The sequence below is a fragment of the Aulonocara sp. 'chitande type north' Nkhata Bay genome, linkage group LG18 (genome assembly GCF_057382095.1).
Source record: "Aulonocara sp. 'chitande type north' Nkhata Bay isolate Kocher_YH1m ecotype deep benthic linkage group LG18, A_spYH_male_GT1.1, whole genome shotgun sequence".
In the NCBI taxonomy this organism is placed as follows: domain Eukaryota; kingdom Metazoa; phylum Chordata; class Actinopteri; order Cichliformes; family Cichlidae; genus Aulonocara; species Aulonocara sp. 'chitande type north' Nkhata Bay.
The window spans coordinates 4,529,779-4,546,697 of record NC_141361.1 but is presented as its reverse complement, the minus strand read 5'-3'; the positions used below and the strand labels follow the sequence as shown (position 1 = coordinate 4,546,697).

The 16,919-nt window shown below is 38.8% G+C and overlaps 1 protein-coding gene across 1 annotated transcript in view; it reads left to right on the top strand.

Annotated features, from left to right (window-relative positions):
- Positions 1 to 16,919, top strand: part of ranbp9 (RAN binding protein 9) — a 30,328-nt gene that overhangs the window by 9,276 nt on the left and 4,133 nt on the right. The window contains exons 4-13 of the mRNA XM_086272970.1: positions 2,342 to 2,509; positions 3,793 to 3,815; positions 7,295 to 7,479; positions 10,736 to 10,848; positions 11,336 to 11,444; positions 11,980 to 12,134; positions 13,544 to 13,697; positions 15,262 to 15,383; positions 15,554 to 15,705; positions 16,533 to 16,644. Coding sequence (XP_086129096.1) covers positions 2,342 to 2,509; positions 3,793 to 3,815; positions 7,295 to 7,479; positions 10,736 to 10,848; positions 11,336 to 11,444; positions 11,980 to 12,134; positions 13,544 to 13,697; positions 15,262 to 15,383; positions 15,554 to 15,705; positions 16,533 to 16,644 — 1,293 coding nt within the window. The remainder of the gene's footprint in view (positions 1 to 2,341; positions 2,510 to 3,792; positions 3,816 to 7,294; positions 7,480 to 10,735; positions 10,849 to 11,335; positions 11,445 to 11,979; positions 12,135 to 13,543; positions 13,698 to 15,261; positions 15,384 to 15,553; positions 15,706 to 16,532; positions 16,645 to 16,919) is intronic.

The following is a 16,919-nucleotide window of genomic DNA, read 5'->3' as shown; positions in this document are numbered from 1 at the left end:
AAGCCGCTACCGCTAACTGTTAGCGTGTTTAAGATAAAGCAATATAAGAACAAACACTCACCCTTGCAAACACCAAACTGTATCCATCACGGAGACGTTTTGTTCCAAGGTTGTGGACCCACCCGCTGACAAAAAAATTGTACGCCTCCAGACTCTTGAAAGCTTTCATTTGCTGCCTAGTGTAGTAAGAAGTCTGGAGGACCAAGTAGTTGGTGATATCCACAGCCTCGATAGTAGGCAAATCCTTTACTTCTGTGGTGTATTCGGACATTTTCAAAGAATACGGATCACGTCCGATATATTTTTTAACTATCTGTTTATATCTCTCCCGAGAAACGGGGTCTAAAGTTGCACAATAGCTGCTCTCCTGACTCTCCACAGTGTCCTCCATGTTTACTTCCGCCCTCCACTCAAAAATCGCGCTGCCTCCGCACGTCATCAGAACCACGTGACCGCAACCCAACTATTGTGAAGAACTGATGCCAGAGTGCTGCTGAGTTGAGTACTGTCCTGCAGTGATGACTGTGGAAACGGCAGGATTAATCCTGCTGCTCGACAGTAACTCACTGGATCCTGCCACATGGTTTCTAATGTTAAAACAGCCCCAAAGTCCTGTGTGCTGCAGCAAAGGCTGCATCCCCTTAAGTCTCCCTGAGAAACAAGTACTGTGCAAACACAGAGTACTCCAGGTTTTAATACACACAGGTATTCTGTTCACATTAAACCATCAGTAATTTTCTTTCTTCCATTTTATGCTCAATACAAAAAAATATTTATTTTCAGTGAAATAAGGGGCATCATATCAAAAATGGCCTGCAGTCTGCAGAAGGTTAAACAAAACAAAGAATTGAAGGTTAAAAATGCCACACAAAAATCTCCCAATTCTGGGAGTACATCCAGTTTTCTGGAAGAAACTGAATGAGCTATGTCTTTCTGCAGTCAGCATGAAAGCAACAGCAAGCTGTTCCACTGATTGAGAATACCGATTCCCCAGGTTCAGTTCTCATAGTGTCCTTGAGCAAGGCATTGAATCTTGCAGGTTTGTGCTTGCTGGCTCACGGTACAGGGCTGTGGGTGAAGGTGTGGACACATACATCTGCCTTTTTTCTGTTTTAAGTGAGGATATTTCAGCTCTACTGCTCTCAGCACTGTGTGATTCTTGATCCAGGTCATGATATTACACCAGCGTTTACTGAAGCGTTGGAATTATGACGTCACATGTCTATTTTTAGACTTAACATGCGAATTTCTGGCCTAATAAAGTTTGGTGATAGGGAAATGTCTGTAAATACTCACAAATGTTAGAGTTGGGTTTAACTTTCAGCAGATACGAAACAGCTTGGTCCAGCTATTTTGTTGTTTGACAGCTTTTATTTCATGTCTTATTTGAGGAAATCTAATAATTAGATTAAAAAAGAAAAGAGTCAGCACTCAGAGAATCCCACTTGAAATCTGGGAGAACGCTGCCAAAGCAAAGATGAAAATCCTTTTATGACCATATTTTAGGGCATGTATTTAAATCAGACTTTACTGATGATTCTACACATGTGACCATTAATATTGAAGTGTAATTTAAATAACACTTCGTAAATATGTTCCCAGAGGGATTTTAAGATTGCTGCTGAGTGGCAAGATTACTTCATAAAGGTTTTGACGCTGCCTCTCCGGTTTAATCACACTGCGTTCGAACCATTTTGGCGGCCTGCTCACAGCACTGTTGTCCTCCTCAGTAGCGTAGCTTTTGGTGTGATTTGTCACAAAACAAATTTTGAAAACATTATGTTGTGTTTTTTGATCTCCCGTGTCATCAGTGCCAGTATGCTTCTAGTTCAGTCATATTTACAATACTTATAGGGGCCACATTGTACTTCTGACCCTAGAGCTGAGTAATTTAAACTGACGTATTGCTTTAGGTTTTCTAAAAACAAATAAATAAGTAAATAAATACTGACATGTAGCACATGTAGGAGGAGCTCACTGTTTGTAACGCTGGCCCTTGGTGACAGGTAAAAGCTACAACATGTGAGGAGGTGTGTGTAAAGTTGTGTATAGGCTTTGCCTATAACTAACCCACAACTGTGTTCAACCATAAGAAGTTTCTCTGTGTGAATAATCAGCTGCAAAGTATATCATTATTTTACAGCACTGTACCTTTTAATGTGGGTTTGTAGGAATATTCATATTGTGAGACTGACCATTATCATTCAGCCCTCCTATGGGCTGTGTGTGTCTGTCCGTGTTTGTCTTTGTGTTTCTGTGTTGAGTCTGAGATTCAAACAATTGCTGTGTTTTAACACTTTTTCACCTCATGTTCTCACACTTTTCATTTGCATCGCTGCAGGTTGGGACAAGCACTCTTATGGTTACCATGGAGATGACGGCCACTCCTTCTGCTCGTCTGGCACCGGGCAACCTTATGGACCCACGTTTACAACAGGCGATGTGATTGGCTGCTGTGTTAACCTCATCAACAACACCTGCTTCTACACAAAGAATGGCCACAGCCTAGGTACAGAAAATAATACCCAATAATGCTGCCATGCAGTGGTCTGTGTATTAAGTTGCAGAAGGACTGCAGTGTTTCCAATATATTTTTTATCAATGTTTAAACAGAGATGGCATTTCTCTCAATAAGAGAGAGATGAGTAACAGTTTTGTTTTTTTAAATAAATAGTTGGCAATCGCGCTTGTCCACTATATTTTTCCCACTGCTTGCCCACTTGTGTTTTGAAAGTTCAATTGCTGCTAACCAGTTAGCTCCAGCTCTTCCTGTCTTATCTTTCCCCTAATGGCTGGCTCACTGGCCAGGTTTTTGTTGGACTGTAATATTATTCCCCTCCTTCCCCAAAAGGATCTCAGCCTGCAGCACCTTGAACTGCAGCTTTTGAAAGTAGTCTTGCTTCTGTCCTGTCGCGCTACTGTAAGCTGGATGGTTACTCTGACCAGAAGCTGCGGTAGATGGAGGATTGGCTCACTTATGTCCCTTTTATACCCCGCTCACCAAAGCTTTGTAGTTGGAGACTTCCAAAGGAACTTTGATTACATTTGTGTAGTTATTTATTTCTCACAAAGGGATTGGAAAATTTAATATTTTCTGAGGAGAAACTTTGCCATGATGTAAGCTCATTTTACAAACACGGCTGTAATAGTTTCACAGAAGTTGTTACTGAGCCAAACACAAAACAAGAGGCCACTGCAGCAAGTCCAGCTTGTGATATATTGCTTTTTTTTTTTTTTTTTTTTTAAAGTTTTGCATGTTTCTATGAATTGTCTTGTTGTTGTTGTTGTTGTTGTTGTTGTTGTTGTTTTAAATAATCATTCTTTGTTAATTAAATGTCTCTGATGTTTTTTGCTCTTTTTTTGTTTTAAATTATTTTTTCCACTTTACTGCACAGCAAAGAAATGTTACAAAGCTCGATAGTAAAAGCAATGTAAACATATATTTATATGTATGTATGTTCTTCATAATATAAGCATCCAGCAAATCTGTCAAAAAGCTTTTAATGTGAAGGCTTTGCAATACTTTGTATAATTTAAAAATTACATCAAATTTGTATTTTTTAGATAATGCTTTAGTGATAATTTCCTTCATGATTAGAAGACCGGGTTCACAGTTAAATCTGTTGGGGAGACGGTCTTTCTCGCTTATGTGACATTTATGAACTGCAGCAAGATGACCGTAACCAGATTACCTCAGCACATGTAAACACACGAACTGTGGCCTCACGCTGTGTGCAGAAATGGAAAGTACTCTTGTTCTTCATGCTCTTCTGTTTCTCTCTTCCTCTGCAGGTATTGCCTTCACAGACCTACCAGTAAGTACTGAGATTTTCTTCACTCTTTGTTGTAAAGTAATCTTTTCCATAATTAGCACAGCTGTAGGAGATGATGCTATTTATGGAAATTAAATGTGTAATTTCCTGCAGAATGTCCACTGCAGTCAAAATGTTTAATCATGCAAAATGGATTAGAGGCTGGAAAACTCGGGAGCTCCGAACACACCGTCAGCTTTTCTCAAACACTGTCAAACTGGAAGGCCTTTCTTCTTCTGTCACATCTGTAGTGATTGTGGTGTCTGTGTAACCTTTGGCTAAAGTTTCTTTGGCTTTATCCAACCATAAACAGACACTTGAGTGTTCTCTATTAAGAATTTATTATGTGTTTAAAGCAAATGAAGTGTACTTTCTGTATTTACGTTATGAAGTTCAGAGGTTCACATTTATTAGGAGGCTTTAACTCAAAGTTGTCAGGTGTTTGACACAGTAAACTGCTTTATATAACACTTTTTGTACTATGGTTTCATTTATTTTTCCACAAATGGATGAACAGAGTTACATTAGTAAAGCATCTAGTGCAGGTTGTAGGCCTTGAAATGTGGGGGAGAAAAGTAGAACGTAGAAAAATTGAAAAACTGCAAAACAAAGCACAGTTTTTAAAAAATTATATAAATTGATATTAGCAGGAATATCTTTACTGTGTATAAAATGCTTCTTATGTGGCACTGATTTCATTATCTAATTATTTTATTGGTTGGACCAATAAAATTAAATGGAAGACTCCTAAATTTAAATCTCAGGGACGTCTCTCAAAGTAGAAAGAAGCTTTTTAAAACAAAGTCAGCAAACTTTATAAGCTGTGTTTTTTGTTTGTTTGTTTTTGGGTTTTTTTCCCTCACAGAGTTCACTCCTGGTGACAGTTAATTTGATAATGCTTCAAAGTAGCTGCTTAATAAATGTCTGAAGAAAGTATTTATAAAAATAAAAAAAATAAAAAAATGTTTCTTTTAAGCTGCTGTAAACTTGCTGTTTGATCCAGATCTTCCATCAGAGTCATGTTGACACATTTTCCACTTTCATTTAGTGGGGAAAACAGCTTGAAAGTTTAAAAACTATTTACAGTGTATGAGCCAAATGCTCATGCTTCTTTTTTGTTTTAAAGGGGGTTTGTTTTTGTTTTTTTTCTACTATTTGCTGTGTATTGTGTCAGACAGAGGAGATAACTGTAATATTGCTATCTCAGGCACACAGCTGTGAGCACAGAAGCCCCAACCTCCTGCTGTTTAAAACTTCCGTTTGTAAGCAGCAGCGAACCACAAATGGTTTGCCCCAAAGGGGGAGGAGCTAAAATGTTTTGTTGCTTTTGTTTTGTTTGTTTTGCCTAAGGAGCTGCACCAAGAACGTCCAACAGTATGGAGCTAGACTTGAGAATAATGGCCTACTTTTTCAAATGGAACCAGAGTTTTGAGTACTCCTTTGTTTCTTAACAAGGCGACACGGTCAGCTCCTATTCTTCGTTATGTGAACGACTCCCACACCCACTGGGTCTTGATTCCAGTGGGATTCATGCATACGTTACCAAAGTTGGGATGTTTAGGGAGACACTTGTTGCTTGGTTGGTAGCAAATGAAAACGGGTGCCGGCTGTTATTGAAGAAGAAAAATAAGAGTCTTAGCTAAAACAATAATCCATTGAGCAGCCAAACAGACTTGGATGTGAGCCAGACATTCATGTTCCTCCAGAGCTGTGCAGTGAAGTGCGTCACCTCGACGCAGCTGACCTTTCTGGTTATTGAACCATGACAAAGACAACTGTGAGAGACACACACAGCTTTGTACTGCTGTTCTTATGTGGGCTGTTATCAGCGGTGTTATTCCCAACTCCTAGCCTAAATCTAACTCTAAAAAAGTTTAGTGTTTTGTAAAGTTTTTGTTGTTTGTCTTTCTTTTTTTTTACATTTTGGTATTTCGGTATTAATTTATTTTAAGGACACTTGCAGCCATCTAAACACAACACGGTGAATGTGCCTTTCCACCAGTCACCACTGCCTCTGATTAAACCAGAGCTCTGGTGATTGGTAGAATAGTAGAACAATACATCCAGATATGCAAATCTTAAGTGTTTTTCATTTAGCTCTGTCTGATTACTGTCTGTCAAATCAGGGATTTATATTTTAAAAAAAACAAAAAGCAAAAAAAAAACTTTTTAAAACAGTCTTTGTTGCAAAGTCAGCAAACCTTTCAGTGGCTTTTTATCACAGATTCTGTACTTGCAGTTTTTATGGCTGTGTGATAAGTGAAATTTAACTCTGGTGCTGCTTCAAAATAAGTGCCCAGAGACATTTTAAAATGCCAGCTGAGTGAGACTTGTTTCTGGAAAGGCTTTGGCTGTAGTAATTGAGCTTCATTGCTTTCAGTGCTCCCGTACTTTCTACTTTTTATTCACCAGTACTCATGTATAGTGCTGTTGCTCATTAAATCATAATCAGAAATCATACAACAATTTGGATTATGTCGTGTTGGAGTGTAGAGTCCTCCTTGTTTAACATCAGTAGTTTTCCAAAACTGTGTATTAGGGAGCTGCACTGTTAGCACGTGGGATTGCTGTTTCCTTGGTCTGAAAAACAAATGAGGTTTTTAATGAAGTTACAGGTAACAACAGGAATAAGCTGAAAAATAAAATGAGAACTGCTGTTTAGTTTGGGTAGTATATTGGTAGATGTTGCCATAAGATATGCTCCATAGCATCAAATGAGTATTGAACAGCAGTCAAAGATGATCGGCAGAAAATAAACACAGCAACCTTTCAATGACCGAACCCAGTTATATTATAATTAAATCATATTAATTGTTCCCCTTCACAGTTCAATATGCTTCAAATTGTAAGACAAAGAGTACCCACCAGTATTCCTTTATTATTTATGTCTTCAGTTGAAATGAATTTGCTCTAGGCTGAGTGCAGTACGTGGGACAGAGTCGATAAACAGGACTATGAAGTACTAGTAATGTATTGGAGGACAAACTAAAATTAAAAAAAAAAAATCATAAAATGAAGTGAAATGCACAATAATCAAAAAGATCTTTGCTGGGTTGTTGACTGACAGAACATTTTTTTAGTTCTGTCTATAAAGCAAAATTAATCAAAAGTCAAGTATTTGGAAGTGTCATCAATTCTGATGAAGTCAGTTCAGCAATCAGCTGATAGTCATATTATGGTCAGTGAGTGCGATAAGGCCCCCCCCCCCCCCCCTTTTTTTTTTTTTTAAACGACGCTGTGAAAACAGGCTGAGCTCTCTGTTCAGAAGATGCACTGTCAGCATCCTACCACGTATGAGCTTTGTCAGCTACTAAAATCACATTTTAAGGCGTAATTGCAGACAAAAGCTTATTTCCTGAGATTTTCCGTTTTCCTGTTTTTACCCTTCATTGTTTCTTCCTGTTTTGATTAATTGTCCAGATTGCATTCCAGACTCCGTTTCCTCTATCACTCTTACCTCTCTTTATCGCTCCCTGCTGCAGCCCAACTTGTACCCGACCGTGGGCCTTCAGACTCCAGGGGAGGTGGTGGATGCAAACTTCGGGCAGCACCCATTCGTGTTTGACATTGAAGACTACATGAGAGAATGGAGGACAAAAATTCAGGCCCAGATTGACCGCTTCCCCATCGGAGAGCGCGAGGGCGAGTGGCAGTCCATGATCCAGAAGTAAGAGAGTTAGAAGGCTCAAATTATTTGCATGTAGTTTAAGCTAAGTACAGTTATTTTATTTTATTTTTAACTGTGGAATATTAGACTTGCCATGCTTTGTTCACTTATGATGTCTGCCCAGTGATAAGGTGCCACGAGGATGACTTCTTAGGTTAAGAATAACCTAGAAATTGACTTCAGTCTGCTTCCCTCAGGAAAAAAAAAATAGCTGCGAAAATTGTGGAAAACGAACTTTGCAGGAAATGAAAGATTTTGATATGTCCATTTTTAAAAAGCTGTTTTTTATTTTATTTTTGTATTTTGTATTTTTTCAGCCAGATGGTCTCCAAATAGATGTCCCTATTATGATTTCAGAAGTTTAAGTACAAGTAGGAGAAGTGAAAAGTTAATCTGTGGATATGTTTCCTATACCAAAGCTTTATCCATGTGATGTTACCACCATGTGGCTCCTAACGTGTGAGTGAGCCATGTTGAATGTTCCTGACATCTTCCACACATGAGAGCAAAAGGGGACTAACCTGACCTATTTAAGGCTCATGAGGAACAGTGTTATAATGTTCAGTTTCTTTGTTGTACACGATTGTCAAATCTCAAATTTTATCTGCAAATTTAACAATTTTATCAGGATACAGAATAGCAAGTCTTAATCAACAAATTTAATATCTGATACAAGTGATGATTTTATAGCCCACTGAAATAAGACCATTTTGTTTAGCACAATCTTACTGGTTTGCTTATTAAAATCCATACATGCTTATGAATGTGTGGATTAAAGGACTTTCATGGTTAAGTACATTTATGTACAGATTTGACATCATATTTGGCACTTTAACTCTCACTTCTGCTTAACTGCTTGATGTAATGTGGCAGAGCTAGTTGTAGCAGACATGGAAAACCACACGGAGAGTTATTACCATCATTACTCCACATTTCACAGCTGATTGGATTTTAACTAGACCATAAATGGTTGAAAGTGCTGGTTGTTTCAGTAGTACCAGCGGCATATTGACCAGATGGAGGAAAAGGGAGTACTTGACTTTGTGACCTCAAGGTATTCTTCTGCATAAAACCAGCTGCCTGCTTCTCCTAAGTTAACGCCTTTGCAGGGTCTAAGTACTGGCTATTTTTATGCACTTAAACACACACTGTTACACACTGTTGTTTCACAGATAAAGTTAATAAATAAATAAATAAATGTTGTAACATAAAACAACTCTTACTTCTGTTTTCCTGTTCAGCTAGCGATGTTGGTGTGGGTGCATGAATTACTTGTTCTAAGTATAAAGTTCCTCTTGGTTCAAATGGGTGTGAAAGTGTGTGTTTTACAAGTTGTATAGTCGCAGTTAACTGCTTATCTACTGACAGAGTTATGGTGACTGCAGTAGGTCTCACACGGTGTTCATGTCACACAGACACACACTCAGGCTTGTTATCTGACTGTTTTAGCAGTACAATCATTTACTAATTCATGCTTACATGAACAGGAGACAGCTGACCAGAAATTTACATTCATGTTGGATCCAGAGCTTTTGATCAGTTATTGTAGACTGAACAGTGTTCATCTTGTATTGGCTAAATGAAAAAGTCTTAGAAGGATGCTGTAGGTGACAGGACTACTACTAACATGAAGAGCATCAAGGCCCAGATGGATTGTTCCTCATCGAAGAGCTGGAGCTGTGATTCAGAAGGGAAAGATGCAGGGCTTGGTTTCCCTTCAAGCTGTGGCCTGGCAGGATTAGCTCTCTGTTGCTATGATTACTTGTCCTGAATGGATTTAAACTCCATTTGATGGGGATTGATTGATTGATTGATTGATTGAATCTTTATTTTGAACATGTTGAAAAAGTATATAAAAAAAAAAAATAGAATTAAAAGAGACAAATGAACAGAGTTGGGGGTGGGAGTGAATAAAGGGACTTATTGCCTTTATCCAGATGTCGCCTCACAGGCAGGAATAGAACCAAGAAGTTTCTGATCTTACACCAGTGCAGTGTATTGTCTCTGTGGAACAATGGTAGCATGATGATCAGCCGGTGAGAGTGGCATTATCTCGTCATATAACGGCCTGAAGCATGAAGTTTGGTTTAGCTCTGCTGCACTGAGGGAACTCGTCATCGACATAGTAATGGGGTGTTTGGGTTTAGCCGTGCCTCTAATTTGATTAATGAAAAGTCAGACACATACACTCAAAAAACATACCATGCTCATATTCATCTGCATATTTTTATTCTTGAACTCTGCCAGAGTAGCTTTGCATTATTCACATTTCAAAATAATCCTTATGTATATTATCCTGGTCCTTGCGGTAGCACCTGGAAACTTTCTATTGTCTGCCCTGGATAAACAGAATTTGAGCAGTAGCTGAGCGTGGCTTCTGTGCCTCAGATGAGCACATAAGGATGTCCCCCGCGGGTTACCTTTAAAGGGTCATTCTGGCTAATAAGACTTAAGTGTTTGTAATTTCAAGTTAGTCTTTCAGGTTTGTGGACATTAGAGAAGTAAAGAGTGATCAGATGAAGAAAGCGGAAAGGCCAACAGCTGAACACACTCGGAAGTGAAAAGAAAAGAAATATGAACTGACTTTCATTTGCGAGGCACGGTGTACAGACAGACTTCCTGTTTTAACTTGACACCCTCCCCTCACCCTTACCACAATGGTGTGCCCACAGCCCACAGTTTTCCTGCGCAGTGAGGGATTGTGACTGATTGTGACTATACCACAAAAGGATCATTTTATTTCCTAGGCTGAGTTATTAACTTGGTGAGCAAAATTGTGACATAATAGAAAGAACGGATCAGAGAAAGCTACACAAATGAGACCAGCATAGAGTTGAAGTTGTGTCTTGACAGTGAAAACGACAAAACAAACTCAACTTTAGTTTTGTATATAGTAGCTGTTTCAGCTTGAGACTGTCAGCAGACTCTGTTATGCTATTGCTGTGGTCCAAGTTCTGAAATACAAGCAGTTCAAGAGAAATTTGTGTGTAGTGGTGCTGTAGAAATTTGGGTGTAATCAGGCCAAAAATAAAACCTGCTTTATCTCACTTGTTGTGGTACATCCCTGTTCAAAATCAACTCAGTCGAACCAGTTTTTTTTTTTCTGTCCTGACAGAAAAGTTCAATTAATGTTACTTCTGCTGAGGCAACATTAACAAATAATGAAAGCAATAAAAACAATAAAAGCAGTGCTATTGTAGAAAATCTGCTTCTGCTTTGTCTGATCAGTGTATTTTGGTTTTTGTTGTCTCATCAGGATGGTGGCTTCTTACCTGGTGCACCACAGCTATTGCGCCACAGCTGAAGCCTTCGCCAAATCCACCGATCAGGCCGTGCATGAGGAGCTGGCCTCCATCAAAAACCGGCAGAGTGAGTGCTCCTATATTTCTATATCTATTTCTTACTCCCCATTTTTAAAGTTGACACTGTGCTGTTTTTGTAGATTTAAAAATCATAAAGGAAACAAAGTGGTTGGTATGGTTTCTCTCTGCGAGACGCAGTCAGCCAGCATATGTTGATTTCTAATACTCTACAGTATACAGTTCTTGAATTTAAACATCAGTGTATATGATATACACATTTTCCCCATACAAACTGTACTTGAACAGGAGCCTGATCATCAGAAACCATAAGGGAGAAGTGACACAGTAACATTGGGTCGTTATAGGGCTTTTCTTTTTTGTTTTGTTTTTTTCAAAGATGCAACAATGTATCTGAGTGCAACTACAGGCAGAGTAAAGCTAATGGAGCCCATCATAAAAAAGATGTTGGGATGACCCTCCCTTCTTACTGGAGGTGGAGGTTGTTAACGGTAGCATTCAAAACCTTCATGTGTGATTTCACTGTTGGTTTGTAGAGATCCAGAAGCTGGTGTTGTCGGGTAGAATGGGTGAAGCCATTGAGACCACCCAGCAGCTGTACCCCAACCTCTTGGAGAGGAACCCAGACCTTCTCTTCATGCTCAAGTAAGAACATGGTTGTATATAAAATGTATGTTTTACATGTTACACTTGTTTTATTTGTTTTATTTAGATGGATAACATTATTGGAAAAGTTAACAAAGCCATAATCTAAACCCTTTTATCTGTCACGCACCCTCACACAGCCTCACTATAGACAGTGAGTTATTCAATAATTATATTTAAAGGAAAGGGGATAAGATATCCCTTAAGATACGATAAGATTTCCTGCATTGCTTTGAAAATGGCTTCGCTCACTGCCCAACTTGGATGGAATCAAACATTCTGCCCTTTTTTTAATTCTCTAAGCTGAACGACTACTCTCTTTCACATATGTAGCTCTATACTTAAATACCAAGTTAAGTACTTTTTTAAAATTTGTCCTCCTGTCTTTACATCCCTTTATTTCCTCTATTTCCATCTGTTGTTGCTCTGTGTGCTTTTTCACCTTATTCCACCTCTTTATTTTCATACCATCCTTCCTAACCCTTCTGTTTTCCCCCCTTTTAATCTTTCCTCACCTCTTTCCATCTTTCCCCAGGGTGAGACAGTTCATAGAGATGGTGAACGGGACAGACAGCGAGGTGAGATGTCTGGGAGGTCGCAGCCCAAAGTCTCAGGACAGTTACCCCGGGTCACCCCGGCCCTTCAGCAGCCCCAGCCACAAAGCCAGCAGCTCCCAGCCCTACCTCACAGGTGCAGTCCAACATTATTCACATCATCCACAGTGTGAAAACTTCACTTATCTTTGGGGGGAAAAGAGGCCAGAGGCAAATAAAAGGGGAAAAAAATATTTCTTTCTTTCCCTGACCTGAGCACAAATATACATCAGCTTACAGACACCATCTCTACACCCATGTTTGAATCTGTGTCTGCAGCACAAACTAAAGCCCACCACATTTTTTTTCATCTTGAATGACACAGATGTTCCTCTAAAAGCAAGGTGCAACAAAAATACAAAACAGTGTTTATATTACTATTTAATAGAAAAGAGTGGATCTCCTGAACCAGTTGTGAGTTGCTCTGCCGTACCTGGAGACCAGCTGATCACTTTCAGCTGTATCTCATTAGCATGTGTGGCAACTGACTTGTCTCTTCAGGAGCGTTAACTACACATTGCCGTGGTGTGATTGTTTCTTATGCCCTTTAAGCATCTGAAGCAGCATAAATACCTCATTGATTTTTCAATGAAATAAAATGGGATGGGTAACAGGCTGTGAATGCATTTCTCTTCTTTGTAATGGTGAAGCCAATAAACTGCCAGTGAAGCCTTTTTCTCCCTCTCTCCCTTTTTCTTCTTTTTTTAGTTGCAGTAATAAATGTTAAATATTTATAATTTATTGACTCCAACTCAACACATTCTGCTCACATTTGCCGGCAGCATTTGTGCAAAGCACACAATAAAAAACTGAACAAATGACTATTAAGTTAGTTAGTGCTGTGGAGCTCTTTAATGACAAGATAAGGGGGGGAAATACTATATAAAATTAGACTATTGGCTTTCTGTTTTTGTTTTTTACAGCTTTGTCCTGTCACTTTATATTGTGACTTGTTAGAGAGAGTGATACAAGATCATGTAAACTTCTGCTATTGTGGAGAAGATGTTTCACAATTAAAAAAACTGTAGTTTAATGTGAGTGTCAATTCTATAAATGCTATAAACAGTTTAGCGCAACTTATCCATAGATAAGATAAGGAAGGAGTGATGAATGATTTAAATGCACGCGCGCACACACACACACACACACACACACACACACACAGAGTAGATCTAAATTTTCAGATCAGAGCATTAGGATTTTTCAGTCATTGTTTGTTTCGTTATTATTCAACAAAACATCTTATTTGTTGCTTTGTTTTGTCATTCTTCTGTATGTTTTAAATACAGTTATTGTAGTTTTGTATATGTAATGTATTTTCATAAAAGTGAATTACTGTCATTTGTTATGCATGTAAAAACCAAACTATGGGTAGTGGTTGGAAATCAGCTGCGAGCGAGCACATCAGAATGGATGCGTTACTTCTATTGTGTTTAGTAATTGGAGTTTTGTCTGTCACTTTAAGAACATTTGAAATCATTTCAAATATGTCAAACTTATTTGCAGGGTTTGACAGCAACTGCTGTAATGGTGTGACGTCTAATAAGAGCCACAGCTCCTCCCCTCACAGTCATAAGCCCTGCCCCCCGGGCTCTGGCTCCACTCTCCCAGCATCCGACATCAGCCTCAATGGGAGTCGCAGCCAACAGCCGATAACCAGGTATGGAAACAAAGCACTCACACAGCAGTAAAAGCTGGAGGCGTTTATTTGGTTTTGAGTTTTTTTAACTAGCATATCTTTACAATTTGACTTTAAAAGATGTAAATTTCATCATGTGACCTTAACTTTTCCTCCATCCCCCCCAAATTATTTTCATCTAAACTAGTTAACAGTAAATTTAGACTTTTAATCAAAATAAGCCAGCATCACTTTATAACAATCATTTATCCATTTTCTTATTCACAGTTGAACAATTATGAATTCATTATTAAACCATGTAGTGGGACACATTACATCAGTATGCAATATAATTATGTATTTGTTAATTTCCAAATGTTATTGTCATTAGTGAGTCTGTCCTCGTTCTCAGGGGTTCAAGTACTGCTGTTAGGTCAAAGCTGCCGGCGTCTCAGAGGTATACGTAAAGCGTCTGTTGGTCCTGTGAGCCACGTGTCATGGCATCCAAACCACAACCTTTTACTAAGGCTAGCCTGACGCCTAGTAATATGAAACTAAACTGCATGTGAAACTAAACAAACTACAGTTTTCACATTCACTCCTCCGCCTGCTTGCTCACAAAATCTTTAAGACAAGAACTATAAAAATCAAATTTTACAAGGGCTTCAAAATATTTAGATGTACTAAAATATTTATTCAGTATTTATTTAACCATTGTTGTTAAACATTATCTGCCCACATAATGTTCATAGATGGTTCAAACTAGACATTAAAATGAATATAATGAATAAGTAATTTGGTAAGTAATTGTCTTAGTAATTTGGTTTCCAGCTTTCATTGAGGAGAAATTTCTTCCCTTGAACTTTCTGTGATGTGATTGGATAATTTACCAGATTCAACAATCTATCAGAAACATGTGCCTTTACACTTCAGACAGTTATTTTTATTGATGCTGGTTACTATTTGTCATTTTTGGTTATGGTTATTGGTTATTTTTAATATTCTACGCTCCACTCAACAGACAGGAGTTGTTTGTTACCTCCTTGTCGAACTAATCTAATGCAGAGGACAGGGCAGTGTAGACTAATGGCGGCACGAAATTCACTTCCACAGTTTTTGAACTTGGGAATAAACCCAACAACTTAGATAGGTCTAGGTCTGAGACGTTTTATGTGATGAGGATGTTGGTCCCTAGGGATAGGAGTTACTTTAAAAAAGTAAAAATGAGCTATGGTGAATCCTATAGATGTTTAATGTAGAGCTGTTAGTATTAATTGTGTTGTTCTGATGTTTATGAGCCTTGTTAGAACTAAAGATGGAAATCGTGTCCGTCCTGTAATGGTTGCATTAATGCTGAAAACTTGCGTAGACAGAAATCACTCAGGAAGCCATAAAAATATCGATAAATAATCAATTTTAAATAGAAGCTGTGCTGGCAGTGATTTTAAATCAGAGCAGTATAATATTAGTGCCTCCAGTGGTGTGTTAATGCATTCACTTGGCAAGCAAAAGGTTGCTGGTTGGATTCCAGCCAAAAGTAGCTTCTACAAATCCAAACAGTATCCACCTGTAGAAGCTGCTGACAGTTTCTTGTGTCTTCTCTCAGTAATGATGTGGATATGGAGGTCGATCACTTCACCAACGGAGTGACAGAATCGTCTTCCAATGGTTTTCTCAACGGCACCTCCAAACACACCACGGAGCCTGACGACTGTGACGCAGACATGGGTGAGCAGAGCGTGTGGAGACATAAGAAACTTGATCTGAGACTTTGGATGTTGCGTTATCTAGCAGCTTCTTTCTAGCAGCCTTTTTCTTCTTCAAGATGTCATGCACACATTGTGCGTGTCACGCAGCCTTAAAAACACTTTTCTTTTCATTTTGAATTGACTCTACAGAAGTGGAGTCGGCACAGTCTAAGAGGCAGCTGTGCGGCGGAAGCCAGGCAGCCATCGAGAGAATGATCCATTTTGGCAGGGAGCTCCAGAGCATGAGTGAACACCTCCGCCGTGAGTGCGGCAAGAACTCTGCTAACAAAAAGATGCTCAAGGTAACACAGGAATCTCTGTTATTTACTTGGTTTATATTGTTTGTTTTTGTGGGGTCTGTTCACCTTTTGTGTTTGTATTTCAGGCATTTACAGTTGACTTCAATCATTTAAGCCATTTTCTTCACATAAAAATATGCCTGCCTTTGTACTGTATATTTATAAAAGCTTCAGATGTTATCTGTTTGTACTAGCTCCCAGTAAAATGCCAAAATGAGCCAGGTTCAAATCAAAGGCAGTGTAAAGGGGTGCTCATGTTCTAAAATTCTGGTCTCATTTAGAGCAAATTGATGGTGAAGGTGTTCGACTTTGGCAGGTACCTACATTGATGATCCTAGCATATGAGCATTCAGTCTGTTTTTCAGTGACATCTCGTTCCAGTTAAACAAATTGTGACAGCAACAATAGTTGCCAGAAAACTGCCTCAGTGGAAGGATTAAAAAGCAAATGTCATAGATGGGATTGAGGTTTTGTCATTTAAAATCCGAGATAACGGGGCTCATTTTCAATCTCTCCAAAAGGATGTCTATACTAATGACCTCAAATGTTCAGTATTAACATTATTTTATTTCATTTTTTTAAGGGAAGAAAGTATAGCTCAAAAACAGATTTTGTGACCTCTGCAGTCAGTCATGATGTAATATATTTGTTTTAAAATGTACAGTCAGTTCAGTTGTCTTAAAGGAACAGGTCAAACTGTGGGAAAATTCTGTTTGAGCTGAAATGCTAACACAAAGAATGTTCAGCTACAGCATGTTGTAACAAAGCAGGTGAAATGAAGTGATGGGCTGTGGTGTGATCACTTTCTGCTCTCCCGTCTTCTGCTGCAGGACGCATTCAGCCTGCTGGCCTACTCGGACCCGTGGAACAGCCCAGTTGGATACCAGCTGGACGCCATTCAGAGAGAGCCGGTCTGCTCCACTCTCAACAGTGCAATATTAGGTGGGTCAGCCATGAGCAGTGCATGATCCAGTCTACAGTTTTCAGTTAGCATTTTGGATGTAGGAGGATAAAAGAGATTGATGGGGACTGTGGGTAACCCAAATCTCAAAAAGAAGCAAAAAAACCTCAGATTGTGATAAATGCTAAAAAACTTTTGCATGTGGTTTGCTGCAGAAATCTTAAGACAGACAGGCAGCATATCTTAGGGACTGCATATTACCAGGACATGTGTTTAAATCCAGGTGAACTAACCTTAAAGATAAAGGTGTCAGTGC